General features: G+C 45.6%; 1 protein-coding gene across 1 annotated transcript; it reads right to left on the bottom strand.

Moving 5' to 3' along the window:
* Nucleotides 1-1,685: 1,685 nt before the first annotated feature.
* TRIP13 (thyroid hormone receptor interactor 13) lies at nt 1,686-20,235 on the bottom strand. The gene is made up of 13 exons (XM_081133201.1): nt 19,986-20,235; nt 19,009-19,174; nt 17,168-17,297; nt 16,414-16,469; nt 15,540-15,630; nt 14,160-14,232; nt 10,825-10,888; nt 9,958-10,044; nt 9,583-9,689; nt 6,228-6,381; nt 3,863-3,975; nt 2,743-2,812; nt 1,686-2,326 (listed from the first exon to the last, which is right to left on the bottom strand). Exons 1-13 carry the CDS (start codon nt 20,075-20,077, stop codon nt 2,231-2,233), a joined length of 1,299 nt encoding a protein of 432 aa, XP_080989327.1. The 5' UTR covers nt 20,078-20,235; the 3' UTR covers nt 1,686-2,230.
* Nucleotides 20,236-20,268: the final 33 nt, after the last annotated feature.

Here is a 20,268-nt window from a genome sequence, read left to right as displayed (position 1 = left end):
GGGGAAGGCCAAATGGAAAACTCAGAAAACCAATCCTACATGGGGAGCGGAGTGCAGGGTACACCCATCCTCAATGACCTGGCCCTGCAGAAACTAAGGACCTTGGCATTACCATAGACTCCCTCAGGCTTGGCTGAGTGGTGGTTCCACCCACGTGCCCCTGCACCTCTGTACCAGGTGTGGCCTTGTGGTTACAGTGTCCCATGGGGCTCAGGTCCATGGCTCATGCCCACTAATTTGGAGAACTCAGAAAGGACCAGATGTGGTCACATACACATGGATTCTTGGATGGTGCTCTCTCCCCTGCCTTGAGTTATAACCGTATGGACTTCTGGGGACAGTGCTCTGGTCTGCATCACCAATGAGGAATGAGTGGCCCACCACAGGAACACCCCTTCACAAACCTGCCTCTCATGGGTAGGGCAGCGCCCCCCCATCCTTGCCCTGGGCCAGCTGGAACATCTAGCCTTGCAAGGCAATGTGCATCTCAGGGATTTTGACTGCATCCCAGACAGTGCCCATGACAGCCTGCCCAGGGCCAGGAGTCTGGGTTTGGTGTCCTCTGCCTCAGGTTCCAGGTATGATGCCCCCCTCATACCTTGGCCCTTCCATCCCAAGCAGGGGCATCCTCTGGAAGGACAGGTGGATGTAGGGATGGCCCATGTTCCTTCTCTTTACACAGGTCTAGTGAGCTAGGTGCTGAGGAGGCATGTTCCCATGCTCTGCCCCACCCCCTCCCCTACACACACACACACACACACACACACACACACACACACACACACAGATGTCCATATATACACACTCACTGGGACAGATGCACGTGTGCACACATACAAGTATATGAACACACATAGCTTGTAGGTGGATAGAGGGGCCCACGGGGCCTGAACAGGGACACATGGCCTGGATGGCCAACCTCTGCTGGCCACTCTTTCTACCCTGGGGCCTTGGTGAGCCCCAAACTTCCTCCATCCCATCCCATGGAGTGGTGTCGCCCTCTAGTGGCCCATGGGAGGATGTATCAGCCACACCCACAGAACCTCTAGAACCCACTTTCTGGGAAATGGGCCTAGGTCTGGTAGATGGACTCCCCCCCCACACATCTCTCATCTTCAGCCAGCACCTCTTTCTGAGCTCTCCTCCCCCTGGCTGTCTCCCTTACTATGTCTGTCTCTTCATCCACAGTGCCTCAGGCTCTCCTTCTCCTCCCCCAACCCCTTCCTTCCACCTGGGTACCTGGACATTGGGCATTTCAGCAGCAAACCTGTGAAATGAAGTTGTTTCATAGTCTCTGCCTACTCCAGCCCCAATACTAGGGCATGAAGCGTCTCACCTTCTGTTACGGTGCCCACACCCTACCTTAACCCCCTTATAGGGTCTTTAGGAAACCAGAGCCACGCTCTGGTTCCAAGGCAGAAGTCACTGGATCTGGCTAAAGCCAAGGATGGAAGATGGCACAGACACAAAACCTGTGTGTGCCACGACCTTGGGGGTCCCTCCACCATGCAGCCTGAGAGAAACCCTCCCCATAGTTGTGTGTGTAGTTCCCAGAAACGGGCACAGCCTCTTCTGCCTTTATCCTTAAAGCAAAAAACAGGCTAAAAGTTAAGGAATCATGTAAACAATTTTTAAATAATATTCAAAGAGGTTGGGAGTGATAAGAGAAACAAAATGAGAAAATTCTGGAAAAAAATGTTTTAATACTTAAAAAGCTATATAACAAGAGGTAACATGTTCTTTAAAAAATGTGTACAAAACACTAATATAAAATTTATTTTAGCATGAGATAAAAGCAAACATAATATTCTGTGGAATATACCAATTATTAGCCAATTTGTTTCACATCTGTTAATGTGAATTTTCATTTGAACTGTGATAACATTATTGAACAGAACGGCAGGGAGAAACACTGCTGCACTGCCTGCGCTGGTTATGAGGGGCGTTTGACACATGTTTTGAATGAACATCGAGGACTGCATCTTTCCACAAAGAGGACAATATCTGACTATTGTGAAGAACACTTTGCCTAGAATTTTTTTCTTGATTTCTGTAACACAGGAATAGGTTTTTCCTTATGCATTAAATAGTCTTTGAAATGTCTGCACTAAATAAAACAAGCTCACTTCAGATAGCAAGTGCCACCTTTGATCTTGAGTAATATGTACATTTTTAATGCTATGACCACATTCTTAATTACGGCCATGTAGTTTCTCTTTTGTTTTCCTGATCAATCACAAGAGGAAAGCTTCTTTCTCTCTTCAAACTGCTTGTCCACCGCCAGAGACAGGGCCTGGAGGAAGCCCTCGATGGTGACGGTGGGAGCCTGAAAGGATATGAAAGAATTGTGGGGTGACCCTTGCCCTTGGGAGCCACTGGCAGCACTCACCCCATCCAAGACGCAGACATCAGAGAGGGCAACTCCAGGCCACTGTTCTGTCTGAGCTGAGCCCAGACCTGAGGGGCATGAGCACCTGAGGAGGCTTGCATGTGAGCTTGATGTGTGTGAGCAGATAGCATGGCCACCTCCTCCCAAAGGGTTTGACAGGGCCCCACCACTAAGGTATCAAGGCTAGCACCTCCTACAGCCCCAGGAGCCTGTCCCTTTAGAAATGGAGGTAAAATAAGGCAGATATCCCAATGGTATTACTTGCGACTCCTAGCAAGGCCACACTCTGCTGGACAGAGTGGGTGGCAGTGAGAGGAATACCCAGAGGAAGAAGACAGCTGTGGAAGAATTACCTGAATATACAGCGCATGAGCCAGAAAAGGAAGTTTTCTTAAGACGCGGCCGCTGAGGCCCTGGCTCTTCCTGTGAATGTAAACCAAGTTCAGGGATGTCAATTCCACATGAACAGTCATGTGTTTCAGGACTGGTTTCGCCACCCCTACCCCTGAATATCCCTTCTCCAACCCCTTGAGTGGGGCTGGTCTCCCTTAGTCCTGAGCTACTGCTCCAGGTGGGACAGGGTTCTTGCTGCCCTGATGTGCCACCTATAAGCACTGCTGTGCTCAGGGGCTGCAATGCCTGCCCAGTGGCATGGATTATCTGATGTCTTTATTAACTTTTGCACAAGTTTCTGAACTGCTCCCCTCTGTCCCATCTCAACTGGTTTAAATCTCTTCAACAGATAATTCAAAAATATAATCTTTAAAAATTACTGTTCCTGTCCTGGCCAGAGTAGCTCAGTTGGTTGGAGCGCCATCCCGTGCACTGAAAGGTCATGGGTTCAAGTCCTAGTCAGGGCACATACCCAGGTTGTAGGTTCAATCCCCAATTGGGGCACGTATGGGAGGCAACCAATCTATGTATCTCTCTCACATCAATGTTTCTCTCTCTGCCTCCTCCTTCCTCCCACTCTTAAAGTTTTTAAAAAAAATTATATAAAGATAATAATAATACTGTTCTTTATGCTATCATTCATTCAAAACCTTTCACATGTCTCACCACCTCAGAATAAAGTCCAAACTCTTTGGTCAGAACTCGGAAGTTCTCCCAACTTGGCCCTTGGCAGTGCAACCCTACCTGAGGTCCCTGCACACATAGTGCCTGTGGCCTTGAAGATTTCTCTCTAGTTTATCTGAATTCTAACTGTCCTTTGAGGCTCTGCTCCGTTTTCCCACCTTCCCTTGATCCCCAAAGCCATCTGAAAACTTGAAAGCACTGGACCTCCATCCTCTGGTCCAGGAACCTGGGGCCTAGGGGGCTCTCAAAGCTTCCCCTGCCTCTGTATGACTCAGGATTCAACTCCCTGTCCTCTGACCCCCAAACGACTACCCTAGATGGCTACAATCAATTATAACTCCCTATTCCTACAGCAAATGGACTTTTCTTGGTTACAAAAATGAGGTCCATCCACACCTTGAAATTTCACTCAAAAGGAGGCTCAACTTTGACACGTTGTTTTCAATGAAGCCAATCATCTCCAGCTCGCGGAGGGTCAGCAGCTGCTGGCGAGGGTATATGATCTGACACTGGGATGATAGAGGGCAGAGTGCATATGGTCAGCAACAGTACAGCACTGAGACAACAAACATAAACCACATCACATCTTATAAAAATGCAAATAAGGTCATTTAACAAGCACAGACAACCAGGAAACAGACTGGTTTCCCCTCTCAGGGGTGCCCGTGTGCACGCACATGCGCACACTCCACCCCTTCCCAACACACATCTCCCTGATTCTTCAAACAAAGGCAAGAATACAAACAAAACATGTCTCAGAAACCAGCATCGACCCAGCCTCTTCTATGCCTTTGGCCAAAATGTATCCTCACCACGTGACAACATGGGAGTCCAGTCTGGTATTCAGTTTCAAGGGTGTGACACCACCCATAGATGGCAGAGCTGGGCTCTGGGGCCAGGACTTCGCCTGCCTTTCAAAAAGGGTCTGTGCTTGTTGTTTTTAAGATAAGACTCTCATTTGGTGGAATGACACAGACCCAGGATCTGAGTCCAAGTTCACCTTGTAGACTTTGTCACAAGATCTGCATGTTGGACGCACTTTGCCAAGTAGCCACACTGAACTGTTGAACTGCGACAGTGCCCACTACTGAATGAATTTTAACATGAACTGTTTCAATTTGGGAACCAGGAGAGAGGAGAAAGAAGAAATGGCTTCCTTCACACATTTTGGACGTTTGGTGAGGGTCATGGATAAAATTAAGAAATAGAGTTTGTGTTTGATATATTCTGACCCCGCCTAAGTGACTGACTACCTCAGGCTCCCTGCAGCCTCCCAAGCTGCCCCTGCCCCCCCTCCATTGACAGGCGCTGTCCTGCAGACTCGTGCAAGAATGGCAGACCTCAGGCTCTTAACAAAGAGGACCACAATCACGTCAGTCTTCAGGACCAGCCAGCTCTCCACTACAGCACTGGAATACCTTAACTCCTATAATCTGTACAAGAAACTACATCTGCCCACATGCTCAGCTCCCAGAAAAAGTCCGTGCACTTGGCTAAATCTTAGAACACGCCCTGGATTCGCAGCACAGTGTGAGTATGACCACACTGAAGGCACTCAGTGATCTCCAGCAGGATCTGCCATCACACTGGCTGCTTGGCAGCAGTACTGCATTACATCATTTCTGACTGCTACTTGGGGTCTCAAGTTAAAGCTCCATGGAGCCCCTCTCCCACACCACAGAAAAGTAGGATGGAAAGTGCCAAGCTAACTGAGACCAGTGCTGAGACTGGCTCTCCTGTCCCTGTCACAGAGGCTGTGTCATCCTTTTTGAGGATGTTGGAGTCCCACATCAGTGGTGCCAGGAGGTGGCTGCAGGGTGAGGGGGAGGTGTTGATTCCATCCCATCAGCAATTACAATGATGCCATTACTATGATCACCATGTAAATGCCCATTTGTTGACTGGCTTGGTAACTGCCCATGTTCCCCAAGTGCCCAGAGCTCCTGGCAGCAGGCACAGGTCAGGCCTGTTAGACTGAATTATGAGAGACTGTGAACATTACTGCGCTTACTGCTGCTGTGCTCATTGCTATCACTAGAACATGGGACCAAATGGACATGAACACTATAGCCGATGATAGGTTGTGAGTGTCTGTCTGGCCAGGATGACTTCTCTGTGAACTATGACCTCCAGTTAAATAATCTCCCTCTCAACTATGACCTCCAGTCAGATGAATTCCCTATGAACAACCTACAGTCAGATGACCTCATTGCGAAGGACCTTCCAGTCAGGATGACCTGCAGTCAGGATGACCTCCCTGTGAATAATGACCTTCCTGTGAATAATGACCTCTAGTCGGATGACCTCCCTGTGAACAACCTCCAGTCAGACGACCTCACTGAGAAGGACCTTCCAGTCCGGATGACCTCCCTAGGATCCAGGACCTCTACTTTTCTTCTTTCAGGGGAGGAAAAGAAGGCCCAGAGAATAGGTCACTTGCAAAGGCCATTAGAACCAGAACTTGCCAGCAATACTGACCACAGCCCACACCTCTCCCACTCACTCATCACCTGCAGGTAGATCAAACATCCATGATGATCATTTTGTGCAGAAAGAGCAAAAATATTGAGTCAGTGGCCATAATTTTGATTACTACCGCAACCTACCAGATACAACTAAAAATTTCAATCTAAGAAAATGGTTAATGCCATGTCAAAATACCTTATTCCATACTGGAATCAACTATTTTAAGCTATGTCAGGGAATTAAGAAAATGTAAGAAATCTACTGGTTAGCAGAGAGGAAAAATAAATCAAAGTACCTTCATCAGTTCTTCCAAACAGGAGAGGTAGATTTTGAAGATGGCTGCTGCAGAGGGTGGCCCAATATACTGCCTAATGTCAGCCCTGTCCACGAAGGCCACGTCAATCCTCTCCGTAATGTTGGAAGTGGTCAGTATTACCACATTGGAGTGCCTGGAGGCAGAGAAGTGAGGACCAATCACCCTGTGCCTGTAACTCGATTATACCCTACCCTACACAGGGATTATCAGGAGATGCCCTTGAAATTTCTGGGCATTTAGCTGCTGTTCAGCTAGCTACACAGCTAGCTGTCCCAATACCAACCTGCATTGCCTCCTGAGGTCCTGCAGCTCTGAGGTCCTGGCCACAACACAGCGTGCCAGGCCAACTCTTCAGGGGCCTTTTCTCTGGTCGATTCTCTGCTTCTGGAAATCTCTCCTAGACACCTGCTGGCTATTCCCTTACTATTTTCAACTGCAGTAAAGGTCTAATCTCTGTAGAGCATCCCCGACCACCCCATCTCCTGAACTATGGCCCCCTTGCACCCATACCCCTGCCTGCCTGCCTAGCCACACAACTGCTCATTACCACACAGCTCTCATGGATACACCATGAAGCTGAATTATTTATCCCTTTTACCAGCTGCTTTCCCCTCTAGCTTCCAAATTCCAAGAGAGCCACCATCGCCACTCTGCTTACCAACCTAGGCTGGCACAGGGTGCCCTGGGGAGCATGCTTCCCAGCCTGGTGGACTTGGGCACAGGGGATGTGGCAGTGCTGCCCTCAAGGGCCTGTGGTCAGCATACAGGTGGTCCACAGGCAGCTGTGTGGCCAGGAAGCACCTAGGAAGATCAGTTTCACCTAGACTCTGGCAACAGGTATACAGCCCTCCGCAGAGTGAACAGGACAAGCCAAATGAGGGCAGGGATGGGAGCACAGGGGTCCTAGGAGCCTGGCAGAAAGAACTGGTATAGAGGCTGGGTGAGCAGGCTGCTCAGTGTAGTACCCAAGTGGGGATGCAGAAGGAGCAAGTAGCTGGAAACATGTCTCAGGGTGGGCTGTTATGAAGGGTATGATCCACACAAAAGCAGGTGTGCAATGATTACCCAGAGAGGGACCTAAACTAGGATGTAAAGATGTGAGGCAAGGGAGGTGAGAAACAGAGGCACATGTGTCTCTGCTCCTTCCTGAGCCTACGTACCCTGATGATAGAAGTGTCAGGGTGACCCCATGTCATGGCCTGAGTGGTGGGTGCATAGCATGGCTGTCAGTGTCATGGGAGCATGGGCATTTGGGGTTTCAGGGACAAATGAGCAGCTTGGAAGCGTGTCTGATGTTTGGTCATGGTGGATACATAGATATATGGTGAGGATTTGCTCATCAGAACTATGAGTGATGCTAGAGGACAGAAGGCTATGAACAGGCTATGCAGGGACCCCATGAAGAGAGGGTGGGGAAACACCAGCAGCAGAAACTGAGGTATCAGGGGAGTGAAGTCAAGGGAGTCAAATGCTGTGGAAATTTCCAGGAAGAGAAAACTGAACACTGAGGTGAACGAGGGGTAGTAGCACGGGTAGAAATTAGACTGAGGAGCAAGTTGGGGAGGGACAAAAGTAGCAACGAGGGGCTACACCTTCCACAGGTTTGCCTATAGAAGGGCGAGAAGCAAGAGGCTTCTTTCTGCAGCTGACCCCAACAGACAACTACATGTCCAAGAAGCTAGAGATATTCTCTATTGTAAAACAATGGTAAAGGCTGGGATAAGCACAATTTAGTTCACTGTCATTCCACATTCAATAAGCTAGCTTCTGAGTGATGGAGCCCTGGCACCCTGGAAGCAGAGAGACACTGGAGAACAAACATGAGGACTCTGGTTGACAGAGGGAGCACTGAAGTCCTGCAAAGAATAAGTGGAGGTTCTGGTTTGGACATTACCTCCTTGTGAGTCAGGTTAGGAGTTGTTTTCTAAAGCTAGAACAGCTTTGGGAACATTGAGCACAGGCCCTGGACCTGTAAGACTAGACTATGAGGACATGAAATCTGGCCCTAAGAAGGGCAAGCAAGGGATGCTTCCTCTGCCCAGTGCCAGCCCCTTCAACCACGACACACCTAGTTGTACTGGAGCTGATGCATGAATGCAGCAGTTTACTCTTCATTTTATGCTTCTCTGTAGGGTATGAGTCTTCACCATGCCCAAGTTGTTTTACATTTTTAATACTCTAATAAAGTGCTTAATTTCTGAAAAATGCATTTAGTATATGCTGCCTCAAGAGTGGAAAAAGAACAAATACTCAATGCCAGAGGCATTTTTAGTTACGAGAGCTGGAATAGGGTCTAGAAGTGTGTGATACTCACACATCTTCTTTTCTTTTTAAAATATATTTGATTTTGAGAGAGAGAAAGGGAAAGAAACATCGATTTGCTATTCTACTTAGTTATGCATTCATTGGTTGATTCTTATCTGAGCCCTGACCAGCGATTGATTTGCAACCTTGGCGTATCAGGACAACGCTCTAACCAACTGAGCTACTTGGCCAGGCCCTCATACATCTTCTCTGTGACTTCTCACATAAGGTCACTGTGTGCCAGAGACTTTACAGCCATGCGCCGCACAACTATGTTTTGGTCAGCAACGAACGGCACATACAATGGTGGTCTCATAAGATTATAATGGGTTAGAAGCAAAAGGTTTATTTGCAATGTTAAAAGAAAAAGCTGGACCTGACTACAATGTTGAATTTACTGCTAGCTGGCTGGTTTAAATAGTTGAGAAGGCTCAACAAGCTGTCATTCCACTGTGCAGCTGCCCGTGGCTGGGGCCCCAGAGTTGGCAGACAGGGGAGCCCGGGAGCCCACCCACCCCTGCACACACACACACACACACACACACACACACACACACTCACTTCCTTTCTGATTCTCCTTTTTATTATCTCTTGTCTCAGGCTTTATCTCTCTGGGTCTCTTTCACTCTCTGCTCCCCCTTTGTCTCCCCTTTTCCTTCTCTCCTCCTGACATCTACTCTCCCTCTAGTGCTTCCCTCCACAGCCCTTCCCCTGCTCCCACAACATGCATGTACGCATACACTTTCTTTTATACCGTATTTTTACTGGGCCTTTTCTACATTTAGGTTATGTTCAAACATACAAATATTTACCATGTGTTACAGCTGCCTACAGTGCTCGGTACAGTAGCATGCTGCACAGGTTTGTAGGTGAGGAGCAACAGGCTATGCCACACAGCCTAGGCGTGCAGTGGGCTATGCCATCTGGGATTATGTAAGTGCCTCTATGATGGTCCCACAACAACAAAATTACCTAACAATGCATTTTTCAGAATGTACCCCCATCGTTAAGTGGCACATAACTGTATTACCTTTTAATTTGATCGATTTGGGTCAAAACAGCATTGACCACACGGATGGCATCTGAAGGCTCGGTGCCTGCCCTGCAGGCATTGCGGGAAGCTGTGAGGCTCTCCACCTGTGGGGACAGAGCAATGGATAAAAAATTATAGTACCTGGCCCCACAGGGCAGTCACAGAACAAGTCAACTGAGCGAGAGAAGGAACAAATGAATGGGTGTCAGGAGTCCGGGTGTGCCAGGAGCTTAACATGTGGGATGCCAAGGACAGGACTGCATGAGACAGCGACTGCCTGATGGAAGCTGGGCTGAGCAAGGGGCTGGTTGCACCCCAGCAGCAGTAAGAAGGCATTCAGACTTGAATTTCCTCCACCACAGGTCTGCCTACCTCATCAATCAGCACGAACACCAGAGCGTCTTTGTCATCAATTAGATCCTGGATCTTCTGGAACATCTTAGTTACTAGCTTGCCACTCTGGAACCAAAATACTCTTAGTGTTGACCTGTACTCATCACGCTGCCTGGTATACACATGTCCCCACCAGGTATCACTCTCACCCCAGGTGCCCCCGCAAGCCTACCATCTCCTGACAGCCCTCAGAGAACTCCCTAAATCAGAGAAGCCAGATCTGCAGGGGTGGAGGTCAACCCAAATGCCCTCTCTCCCTGCTTCATGTGACAGGACACTAAGACTTGAGCCCACACTGACTCCTGTCACGGCCACACGGCTCACCTGCCTGCCTTCCTCTTACCTCCCCTTTCCCGGCTGTCCCCATGACTGGGAATGAGATGAATCATAGGTGCAAACATGCAAACCAGCTGGGTGCACCCCTTACAGACACTCCCTGTCCCCACTCCCATCCACCAGAAGGGCCTACTGACAGGGTTCCCTGGGGCAGAGCAGTTCAGAAGTGAGGGATACCTGCAATGTCACCCTGTCCAAGCCCCTGAGTTCACAGATGGCGGAAAAAGGCTCAGAGCCCTGAGGGCACGCTCAGCTGAGCAGTGCAGTCCAGGTTAGAACTCCAATGCCCTCCCTCCTCAGACAATGTTGAATGTCCAGTTCCACCCAATCAAAGGTCTGGATGTACCCAGCCTTTCAGGCCTCAGACTATTTCCAAGTTACTGCTTAACTCTGAAAGTTTCCTCTGACCACCACAAAGTCAGCAGCACAGAAAGTCTGCTTAATATACAGGCCACCTTTTCAACTACATGGTTGACAATCCAGAGAATTAGAATTAATATTAATACTTACTTCTGAAAACCACTTAGAAAAGAGGCTGTGGCTGTTTATTTCAATTAATTGACCATACCGGTACCTAGGATGATAAAAAAAAGAGTCAAGACAATTACTTTACAAATTAGTCCTCTGGTGCCACCCCAGTGGCAGCACTTTTGCTCATTAAATACATCTCTCAGCTGCCCAGTGTGGTGAGCATTACTAACTTAAGTCATTATAATTACTGACAAAGAATCAAGGTACCTAAGTAATCTGCATAATAAATAAGTATGAAAATTCTAAAAGAATGCAACCAACAGTTCTGGTTGAAGCAAATCAAGTTTTTCAAACTGAATATCTTCATTAGAATTAAAACAAAAGTAAAATCCCTCTCATTTTTAATCTACCTGTAATTTATATTTATGTTTAAAAAGTACTACTGGTATTAATATGGCAAACAAACGTAAACAAGCTCAGAAGTTTTGGCTGAAGCTGAATATTTTTTTCTCCTTCCACAAAACCTTAAAGACTGTGACAATTTGTTTTCCAGCACACAGTCTAGCACCCTGGATGCTCAAATGGCAAAAAGTGAACCATAACACACTAAGTGAATGACATCCAGCACTAATACTCCAGGCACTCAAGAGGCAGCTGAGAGGTCTGAATGCACTTAGTTCTGACTAGAATCACACAGGAAACCAGACTGAGGAAGGACAGAAGCTGACTTCTAGGTCCTCTCCAGTTTCTTTCATCTTGAAAGTCCACAGAAGGAAAAAAATTACTTTCAAAAAGTATCACTGCCTTTCCATTTAAAAAAGAGAAAAGGCCATTTAGCAATTCCGTTCACAAAAGAGGGGAGAGGGAAGACAAACAATGTAACAAAATAAAGACTGGGTTGAATATTAAACAAAGTTATATATTATTTTCAGATCACTGTATAAATAGTCATACATCACTTGCTTAATGATGGGGGTACATTCTGAGAAATGCATGATCAGGGGATTTTGCCATTGTGAGAGCATCACAGAAGCACTTACACAGACCTGGGCACACAGCCCACTGCACACCTAGACTCTATGGTACAGCCTGGTGCTCTGGCTACCAACCTGTACAGCCTGTTACCGTGCAAAACAACAGAAGGTTAAATCAAGCACAAGGCAAAAGGACGCAATCGAGACTCGGGTAAACAAGAGTATGAGCCAGCAACACACGGCACACAGTTTTACAGCAAACATTTTTCACAGTAGAAAGTACACTGTAAAATAATAAAAAGTATGCATAGTAAATACATAAACTAGTAACAGTTGTTTATTATCATTATCAAGTATTATGTACTGTACGTAACTGTATGCACTATACTTTTATACAACCGGCAGCTCAGTGGGTTTGTTTACACCAGCATGAGCACAAACATGTGAGTAATGCATTGTGCCCTGACAGTTATGATGGCTACAATGTCACTAGGCAATAGAAAATTTTCAGCTCCATTATAATCTTATGGGATCGCCATCATATATGCGGTCCGTTGTTGACTAAAACGTAGTTATGTGATGCATGACTGTACTAGAAAAACTTTTATTTCTTGTAATAACATTTTCACTCTCTGATGTTTTAGGAAACTGCCCTTAGTTATCTTTAAAACATAGGTGCATTTCAACATATCAAGACAAAGGCCAAGTTCCTAAGCATAAAATAAAGGGTTGAAATAAAGCATTTTCCCTATGTAAAGATACTTACAAGATATTTTGAAAAGAAAGTAGACATTTAAAAGTAAATCTCTTAGGATTTCATTTTCTAAAGCCAAATGGGAGTAACAGGTACCAGATTTACCCTCTGCCTTCACCAATTAGAAAACTGGACAGAATAAATGAAACATCTATGAAGGGCACTGGACAACAAGGCAACAGAGGACTGTGACCTGACAGAAGGAAAATAAAGTAAGTGCTACAATCGCCCAGCTCTCATCCTGGAGCACCTGGAGAGGACACAGGAAGGGCACCACCATTGTGCTGAATTAAGGAGACAGAGGCCAGAGTTCAAAGAGCCTGAGGCAGCAAATAGCTGCAGAGCAGGACCCAGGCAGGAGGAAGATTTTCAGGAATAAAGCACCAGAAATCACCCTGAGGTCCCTCTAAATCTTTAGAACTTGGATATCTATGAGCAGGAAAATCCATGAGGCTCTACAGATTTGTGAGCTAAATGGTTCCCGGTGCTCACACAGATTGGGTGTATTCAAGTTCTCAAAAGCCAAAGCGGAGAATACTTGTTACTCATTCAAGGTGTTCAACTGAGGCCGCAGGAAGAGCCTGCTTGAGAATTAAAACTAGACTACATCTAGACCCCTCTCTAAAAAAGCTTAAAAACAAACCTCAAAAGGATCACAATAAATCATGAATAACTGAAATGCCTACCAGAACAAGACCCAACAGTCTTTAGAGAACCCAGACACTTCAAATCATAATGTCTGATTCAAACAAATTACCTGACATGCCAAGAGCATAAAATGTGACCTGTAACCAGAAGAAAAACCAGTCAATAGAAAGACTCAGAAATAAGAATGATTATGGATTTAGTAAACAAGAACATTGAAACAGCTATTGTATACTTGCTCAAGGATTTCAACAGAACATAGTAAGTGAAAAGTACGAAAGGAACCAAATGGAACCTCAGAGAAAAAAATTCACTGTGAGATATGAAAATTTCACTGAATAGAGTTAAAAGTAAATTAGATTCTGCAGAAATTGCCCAAAGTGAAACACAGACAGAAAAATTTTTAAACCTGAAAAAACAAAAAAGAATATCAGTGATCTGTGGGACAATATCACACAGTCTAACATGCAAATTAACGGACTCCCAGAAAAGGGGTGGGATGGGGGAGTGGGGAGGAAACTTAGTTGAGAAAATGATGGCCAACTACTTTCCAAATGTGATGAAACCATAAACCCAAAAACAGACAGAACTCAAGGAGAAACAGACAAATTCACCATTAGAGGCTTGGCCATTCCTTTGCAGTAAGTGACAGAACAGCAGACCAAACAATCAGCAGGGGCATCAAGTACCCTAAGCTGACATCCATGAAATATTCCACCCAACAAGAACAGAAACATGTTCTTTGAAGTACACATGGAACAGTCAGCAGGACAGACCATGTATTGGTCATTAAGCAAGTCTCCATAAATTTAAAAAGACTGAAATCATAACTCTATGTTGAATACAGAAAGTTAATTTATAAAGAAAGAGAGGGACCTGCTATTCATGTAAATTATGAAAAAATAAAGACAGAATAAAATAAAATAAAGACAGCTTCTGCGATTATAAAGGAAATGCAGGTAATCCCATTCCTGCTACTCTCCTCTCAAATCACCAGTTACCTGCTTGAAAGTCGAATGGTCAATTTCTGGGCCAGGGCTCTACACAGGGATGTTTTTCCAGTTCCCGGAGGACCTGTAACAAAATTTAAGCAAATGAGTGTATAAGCCAGTGCTGTAACAAATTTCTCAAAACAATAGCAGTTGCATTTTCCACAGAATACAAAATTAGAAGCAGAGTCTCCAATATTACGAATGCTATTACAAGCACTGCTTGTTAACTCACAAAGAAGTCTGCTAGCAGAGCAAGTGCCATAAAATATTACCAACACACTTTAAAAGTCTTTCTTCCAAATCTGAATTTAACTTGTGCTTCCTTAGCTTCCACTGCCCCTGACACAAACCCTGCTTTTGGGCCCAGGGACTTGATCAGCTCTCTGCGCATGCACTGCATTTCCTGTTCTATGTCTTCGCTGACATCCTCCTTGCCCCATGTCCTCTATGAAATTCACCTATTAACGCACCTTTCGAAGGTAAAACCCACCTTTCTTGCTAATCATCAGGACTCTTAAGCACCGAAGTTTGCTGTATCTGCAGCCCATAGCAGCACCGTCTTTCACTATGGCTATTTCTACATGGGCCTGCACCCCATACTAAACCAGAGGGTGAAGGCGAGGATCCTTGATTGTACAGCTTCTTGGTCTGTGTGTCACCTAGCATGCCTTGCAGAAGTCCTGAGGTGACCAATGTAGAACAACAAATGCATCTAATAGAAAATGCTGACAGGTTCAACTGATTTTCTGTAAGCATTTTCAATAATAAAAAAGAAAATGAAAAAATAATTGAAATACCTATTGATTGCCTACCCTGATCCTGGTATCAGTATAATGTGCTGAGGTATCTGCTATTTAAAAGACATAACTTTTTAAAAGGGGTATTCAAGCATACAATCTTAACTGGTATAAAGAGGCTGGCTTCTCTGAACTCCCTCCTCACTATAATTTGTGTATCCTAGCTTTCTTTCCATCCAGTGTTAAGAAAAATAGCTATTATCTTTCTCTGAGAAGCAGACAGAATTTCTGTAAAGATGGTTTTGCAGTTTACTACTCACAAAGCAAAGCTCTAAGAATGCTAAAAAGAAATTCGAGGCAATTTCTTTTCCAAGGAGTATATGATCAGTTGGGGAAATAAGAGTTGGTTGAAAAGTTTAATAATAATATAAAAGGTTACAAGGCAGTAACTGGGTGGCTGCCAAACCAAGGGTCAAGCAACAAATGCCCAGAGTAATGTGAGCTGCATAGGCTTCACAGAGAAGAAGCATTCTAGGACAACTCTGGCTCCACCAGAATAAAACTGCTGTAACTCCTCGCAGAAGGACAAAGGTACAAGTAAAGTCTGACATCACACAGTCTATCTTGTCAAACGCAATCCCGCATGCTTTACCGTGAAGCAGCACCACACGGTTCCAGGTGATGAGATTGCTGTCAACATTCCTGTCTGAAAACAGTAACGCTGTCATCACATAATCGAGGAGCTGAGTGAAGAAAGGAAAAATGCAGATAAAGGAGCTAACAGGCAAGGATTCCCATTATATGTGCTCCTACATGAACAGCAGGGAGAGGAGCAAGGCAGCCCTCTAGAGACTGCCACAATCAAACACTTCTTGAATACATCACAAGCTTTCACTTTAAAAGATAACTTAGAAGAGGACAACTGCCGGCTATTACTGGCTATTACTATTACAAGCATAAAGGACAAACACAAAGACACTTTTATTTAGAACGCCAACATCACACAAAATAACTAAGGGACTTGTCAAGCAGGAGTAAGCTCCTTCCTCTGGGCTGACACAGCAGTAGGCAAGCACACGGCACACTCACTAAAATATACAACAGCCAGAATTTCCTTCTCTCACTGTGGCTGCCAAGAGCAGCCTGGGGGAATGGGATACAGGCTTTTAGTGTCCCTCACAGTGTGCAGAAGGACCCTTCCCCTTGAAGGGGGTTCAGATGTGCTGGTAATTGCTCTGTCTGCTCTGTGGCACTGTCCCCTCAGCCCCCACAGGTTCCTAAGAGTGAAAACCAACCGAAGCTGTCTTCACATTCAGCACCCTCCCTCTTCCCCGTCAGGGGATGCTCCCGAGACTGACTCCACTTGGGAGCAATCTCAGAGGACGGACATCCAGGATACTGGCTGTGGGCAGGCAGTGGCTCCCAAAAGCCCTTTTGAGTTAAAAGAGCTGAGGTGTTGGAGAGCAACACAATAATGATTCTATTTCAAATAACGGGGCCTTTTGCAGGGGAAAAGTGCAACTTACGTGAGATTTGACTTCCACATCATACACCAGGCTGTCCCACAGCCCATGGAATTCAGCTGTGACAAAGTAAAACAAATATTTAACTTTAGGAAAACAAGCATTACACCTACCAGGTAGATCTGCCTTGAGCCATGATGCTGTCTCCTGCCCCACACATGGTATGCTAAGATTCTGATTACAGGGAAGTTGTATTTTAAAAAATTTTCTTAATATGTAAAACAAATGCCGATTATGTAGGACTACTGATAATTAACTGAGTAAGAGTTACTTCTTGTTATGTCATTATGCACAGTCATCTTTTGTGGACCTAAGCTTTACACAGCACAGAGAATCCAACATTTGGGCAAGGCAAACCAGCGGGTCTAGCCTAGCCATTAACACATCAGGCATAAAACCTGATGACTGAGTTAACCCCAGGATTCTGCCTACAAGAACACATTGGGAAGTCCATGAACAAGTATCGAGACAGGAAGAGAAAGGAGTGGTCCAGCAGGACTGACCAACTGGGCAGGAAAGAAGAGTTTGGTCACATTCTTGATGAACACTGCCTGTGAGGGACCAGTCCAAAGGAATTCTCTACTTCCCTCTTTTGTGATATACTTTCCATTTCTTAAGATATAAAATATCCTAAAATCCTACAAAACAAGTGAACAAAAATCTCTTTGGTTAACTGACTTGGCAAGCCCAGGGTGTGTGCCATCCTCTGACCTTATGGACTCAGCATGCTCCACCTACTGTTACTATCACATTGTACCTGCGGGCAGAACCCAATGATTTGCTGCAATTATATTTTCTGTCTCTTCTTCCAAATTTTCACTCGTGGGGCCATCTTCATTCAGGTGGAAGATGTGAAGTGCAATAGTGCACACACTCAAATCGATGGGCTGTGATGAGAAGGAAAATCAAATAAACCTACACAAATGGAAAAATCGCTCGCTTTTGAATTCTAATGTCCAATTTTAATCTTAAAGTCCAAAAATAAAGATTGAAGGTGCAGTATGTTAAAAACTAGTTCTTAAATTACATGAAAAGGCTATTAACTTATTTTAGACTTAGAATTAGCTCTTTTAAACATGTTTATCCTTCCTTTCCCTTTTGGGGTATAACATCTATTTGAAAAAACAAGTTTTTTGTTCTTATAATTATAAAAGTAGCACATGCTTGTTGAAAAACTGCAATTATAAAATGAAGAATGTCTAAGTCCCCTACATCCAACCTCATAGATGTTAGTGTATAACACATCCACACATATCTGACCCCAAATTGATTCTATCCCAGCTTTCTAACCATGCCTTTCTAGAACTTAGAGGTATTGTACGTCAGTAGATAGAAATCTCATTCTTTTTCATGGTTATATCATAACTGGTATGAATGTGTCAGATATTTAACCACTCTCTGATGGATAGTTAAAATATTTCAAGTTGTTAGTGTTTATTAGCAATGATATTTGTTCATATATCTCTACAAAATTACATAATTATCTGTTAAGATAAATTCCTTGAGGTGAATCTGCAGTCGAAGATGAGAACATTAAAATGTTTAGTGATTAGCACCTATGTCCTCCAGTTAGGCTATGCTAACTGTCCCTCCACAACAGTGTTGGAAAGCTCTCCAGTTCCCCTTAGGCTGACCAAAATCGAGTACAATGGCATTAGATCTCAGTGTGGATAAATCTCCAACAATGTCACAAATGATAGCCCTAATATAAGAATGAAGAGGTTGCCCAGCCGGTGTGGCTCAGCGGTTGAGCATCAACCTATGATCCAGTAGACTGAGGTTCAATTCCTGGTCAGAGCACATGCCTGGGTTGTGGGCCCGATCACCACTGGGGGGTGTGCAGGACTTTCGACTGATCAGTGACTCTCTCATCATTGATGTTTCTAGCTCTCTCTCTCCCTCTTCCTTCCTCTCTCTGAAATCAATAAAAAAAGGAATGAAGAGGTCCACCACATAAGCGTTATTTTAGTGCCGTACTAATTCTTCCAAATTGATTCTTTATAAGACAGAAACTGTGGAGGTATCAGTGACTCATCCTCCTGAGGTTTGTTTGAGTAAAAACAAACTTTGGCTTGTTTTTACACTGGTGATAGAACTGCCCCAACACATTCACACTGTTATACAAAGCTCCTTTTAGCTCCCGCACACGAACTCTACAAGATGGTGGGTAAGGCAGTTCATATGCTAGACTAGATGAAGAGATTCAAGAAGGCAAGCCCATTTCCTCATCTCTGTTGACCCCAGACATCCTATGGTCCCAACACATGCTGAGCACTCCATAAATTTTGTTGACTGAATAAGAGAGGAGGCACACAGGCTTCATCGGTGTAGTCCACTACTCTATGGTGCTTCATTCTAATTCCTGGTTTCCAATCTCTCCCCAACTGTACTGATAGCATGCTGGCACTGGGCGACATCTGCTCCCAGCACCTGGCTCCTGCCAGAGCCAGTACCTGTTTGATCATCAAACCAACAGGTAAGCAGAGCAAACCAGTTTCTGACACACACTATCAAAGCAGCAAGCAGACATTCATGGCACCAACTTTCTATTCAGCTAAGGGTTGACTGTTTCTTGGCACAGGGAAATTAGTAACTTACCTGTGGGTCTTTAACCTGTAATTCTGTGTCAACAATAGACACAGATTGCACATTTCTGGTCAGAAAAGGTTCATCAAACTCAGTCCACGTGTAATCACCAAACACAATATTATGTCTGTTAAGTAGCTTTCTAACACTCAGCTTTATATCTTCTTTTTTTGCCGTGCTGGACAGACAAACAAAACACAAAGATCAGTTCTAAGTTAAAAAACCCAAGATTTTAACATTAAAAAAAAAGAAATCAGAACATGCACAAGAAAGTGCAGTAATTAGGAGTACAGGAGGGCGTGGGCCTGTCCCTTGCCTGCTCACTGCGTGACCCGGGGAGCAGCCAGAGGACTTGGTGCCTCAGCTCTCCATCAGATAAAGGGGCAGCAGCAAGTTTTTGCTACACTGGACTACTTTCAGTCAATACATTTAAAGTGTTTAGGACAATGCCTAGCACATAGTGAGCACTCAATAAATGTTGGCTATTACTATTATTAGTGAAAGAAGAAAACCCCACAGCTGTGGGGCCAGGTCAAGAGTTTTCATTTTAACAAGTGCCCAAGGCCTGGCATTCACACTGAGAAAACGTAACACTTCCGGCTTGGCATTCAAGGCTCCACTCAGCCCACCTTGCCACCTGACGGCCAGGCTGACTGGTTCTGAGTCCACACCAAGGTGTGCGATCACTATGATGTGCCTCCTTACACGAAAGGGCCTGAGAAATGCTAGCTCCAATGACAACATCTACATTTCCCTTAGAACTGAGAGCTCTGAGTATCTGGCCGGTCCCAACTTCCAGCTTTCCCGGGAGGCGCCAGGCTGGGCTCTGCGTGGGTCCCGTTCAGGGTCAGGCCAGATGGGTCAGGTCCGTGTCCGGCGCAGTGGGATCCAGTCGGGGTCTGGACCAAGTGTTATCTGTAGGGGCCACGCCGGGGCCGAATCCGCTCAGGCCGGCCCTGGTCCTATCGGGTCCGGTCGGACCGGCTCACCTGCTGCTTCGCTGATGCACCTCCACATGGACGGTCGGCGTCTCGGCCACACAGGGCAGCGCCTGCTTCAGGTCGCCCACGGCCTGGTCCATAGCACCGCCGCCGCTGCCAGGAGCAGCAGGTACCAGGCCCGAGCGTGGCCGCCGCCTGACGCCGGGCGCCACCACCACCTCCACGTCCACCTCAGCCACAGCTGCCAAAAAGCCTGCTGGCCCTGCCCGCACTTTGAATCTGCCGCGCTCCGAGCGCCGTCCCCTAACCCGGAAGCACTCTGGCCGGGCGA

This window comes from Miniopterus schreibersii, assembly GCF_964146895.1.
Source record: "Miniopterus schreibersii genome assembly, chromosome: 3".
Lineage (NCBI taxonomy): Eukaryota > Metazoa > Chordata > Mammalia > Chiroptera > Miniopteridae > Miniopterus > Miniopterus schreibersii.
Note: the sequence above shows the minus strand (reverse complement) of the source record. Positions and strands in the feature narration are given on the sequence as shown.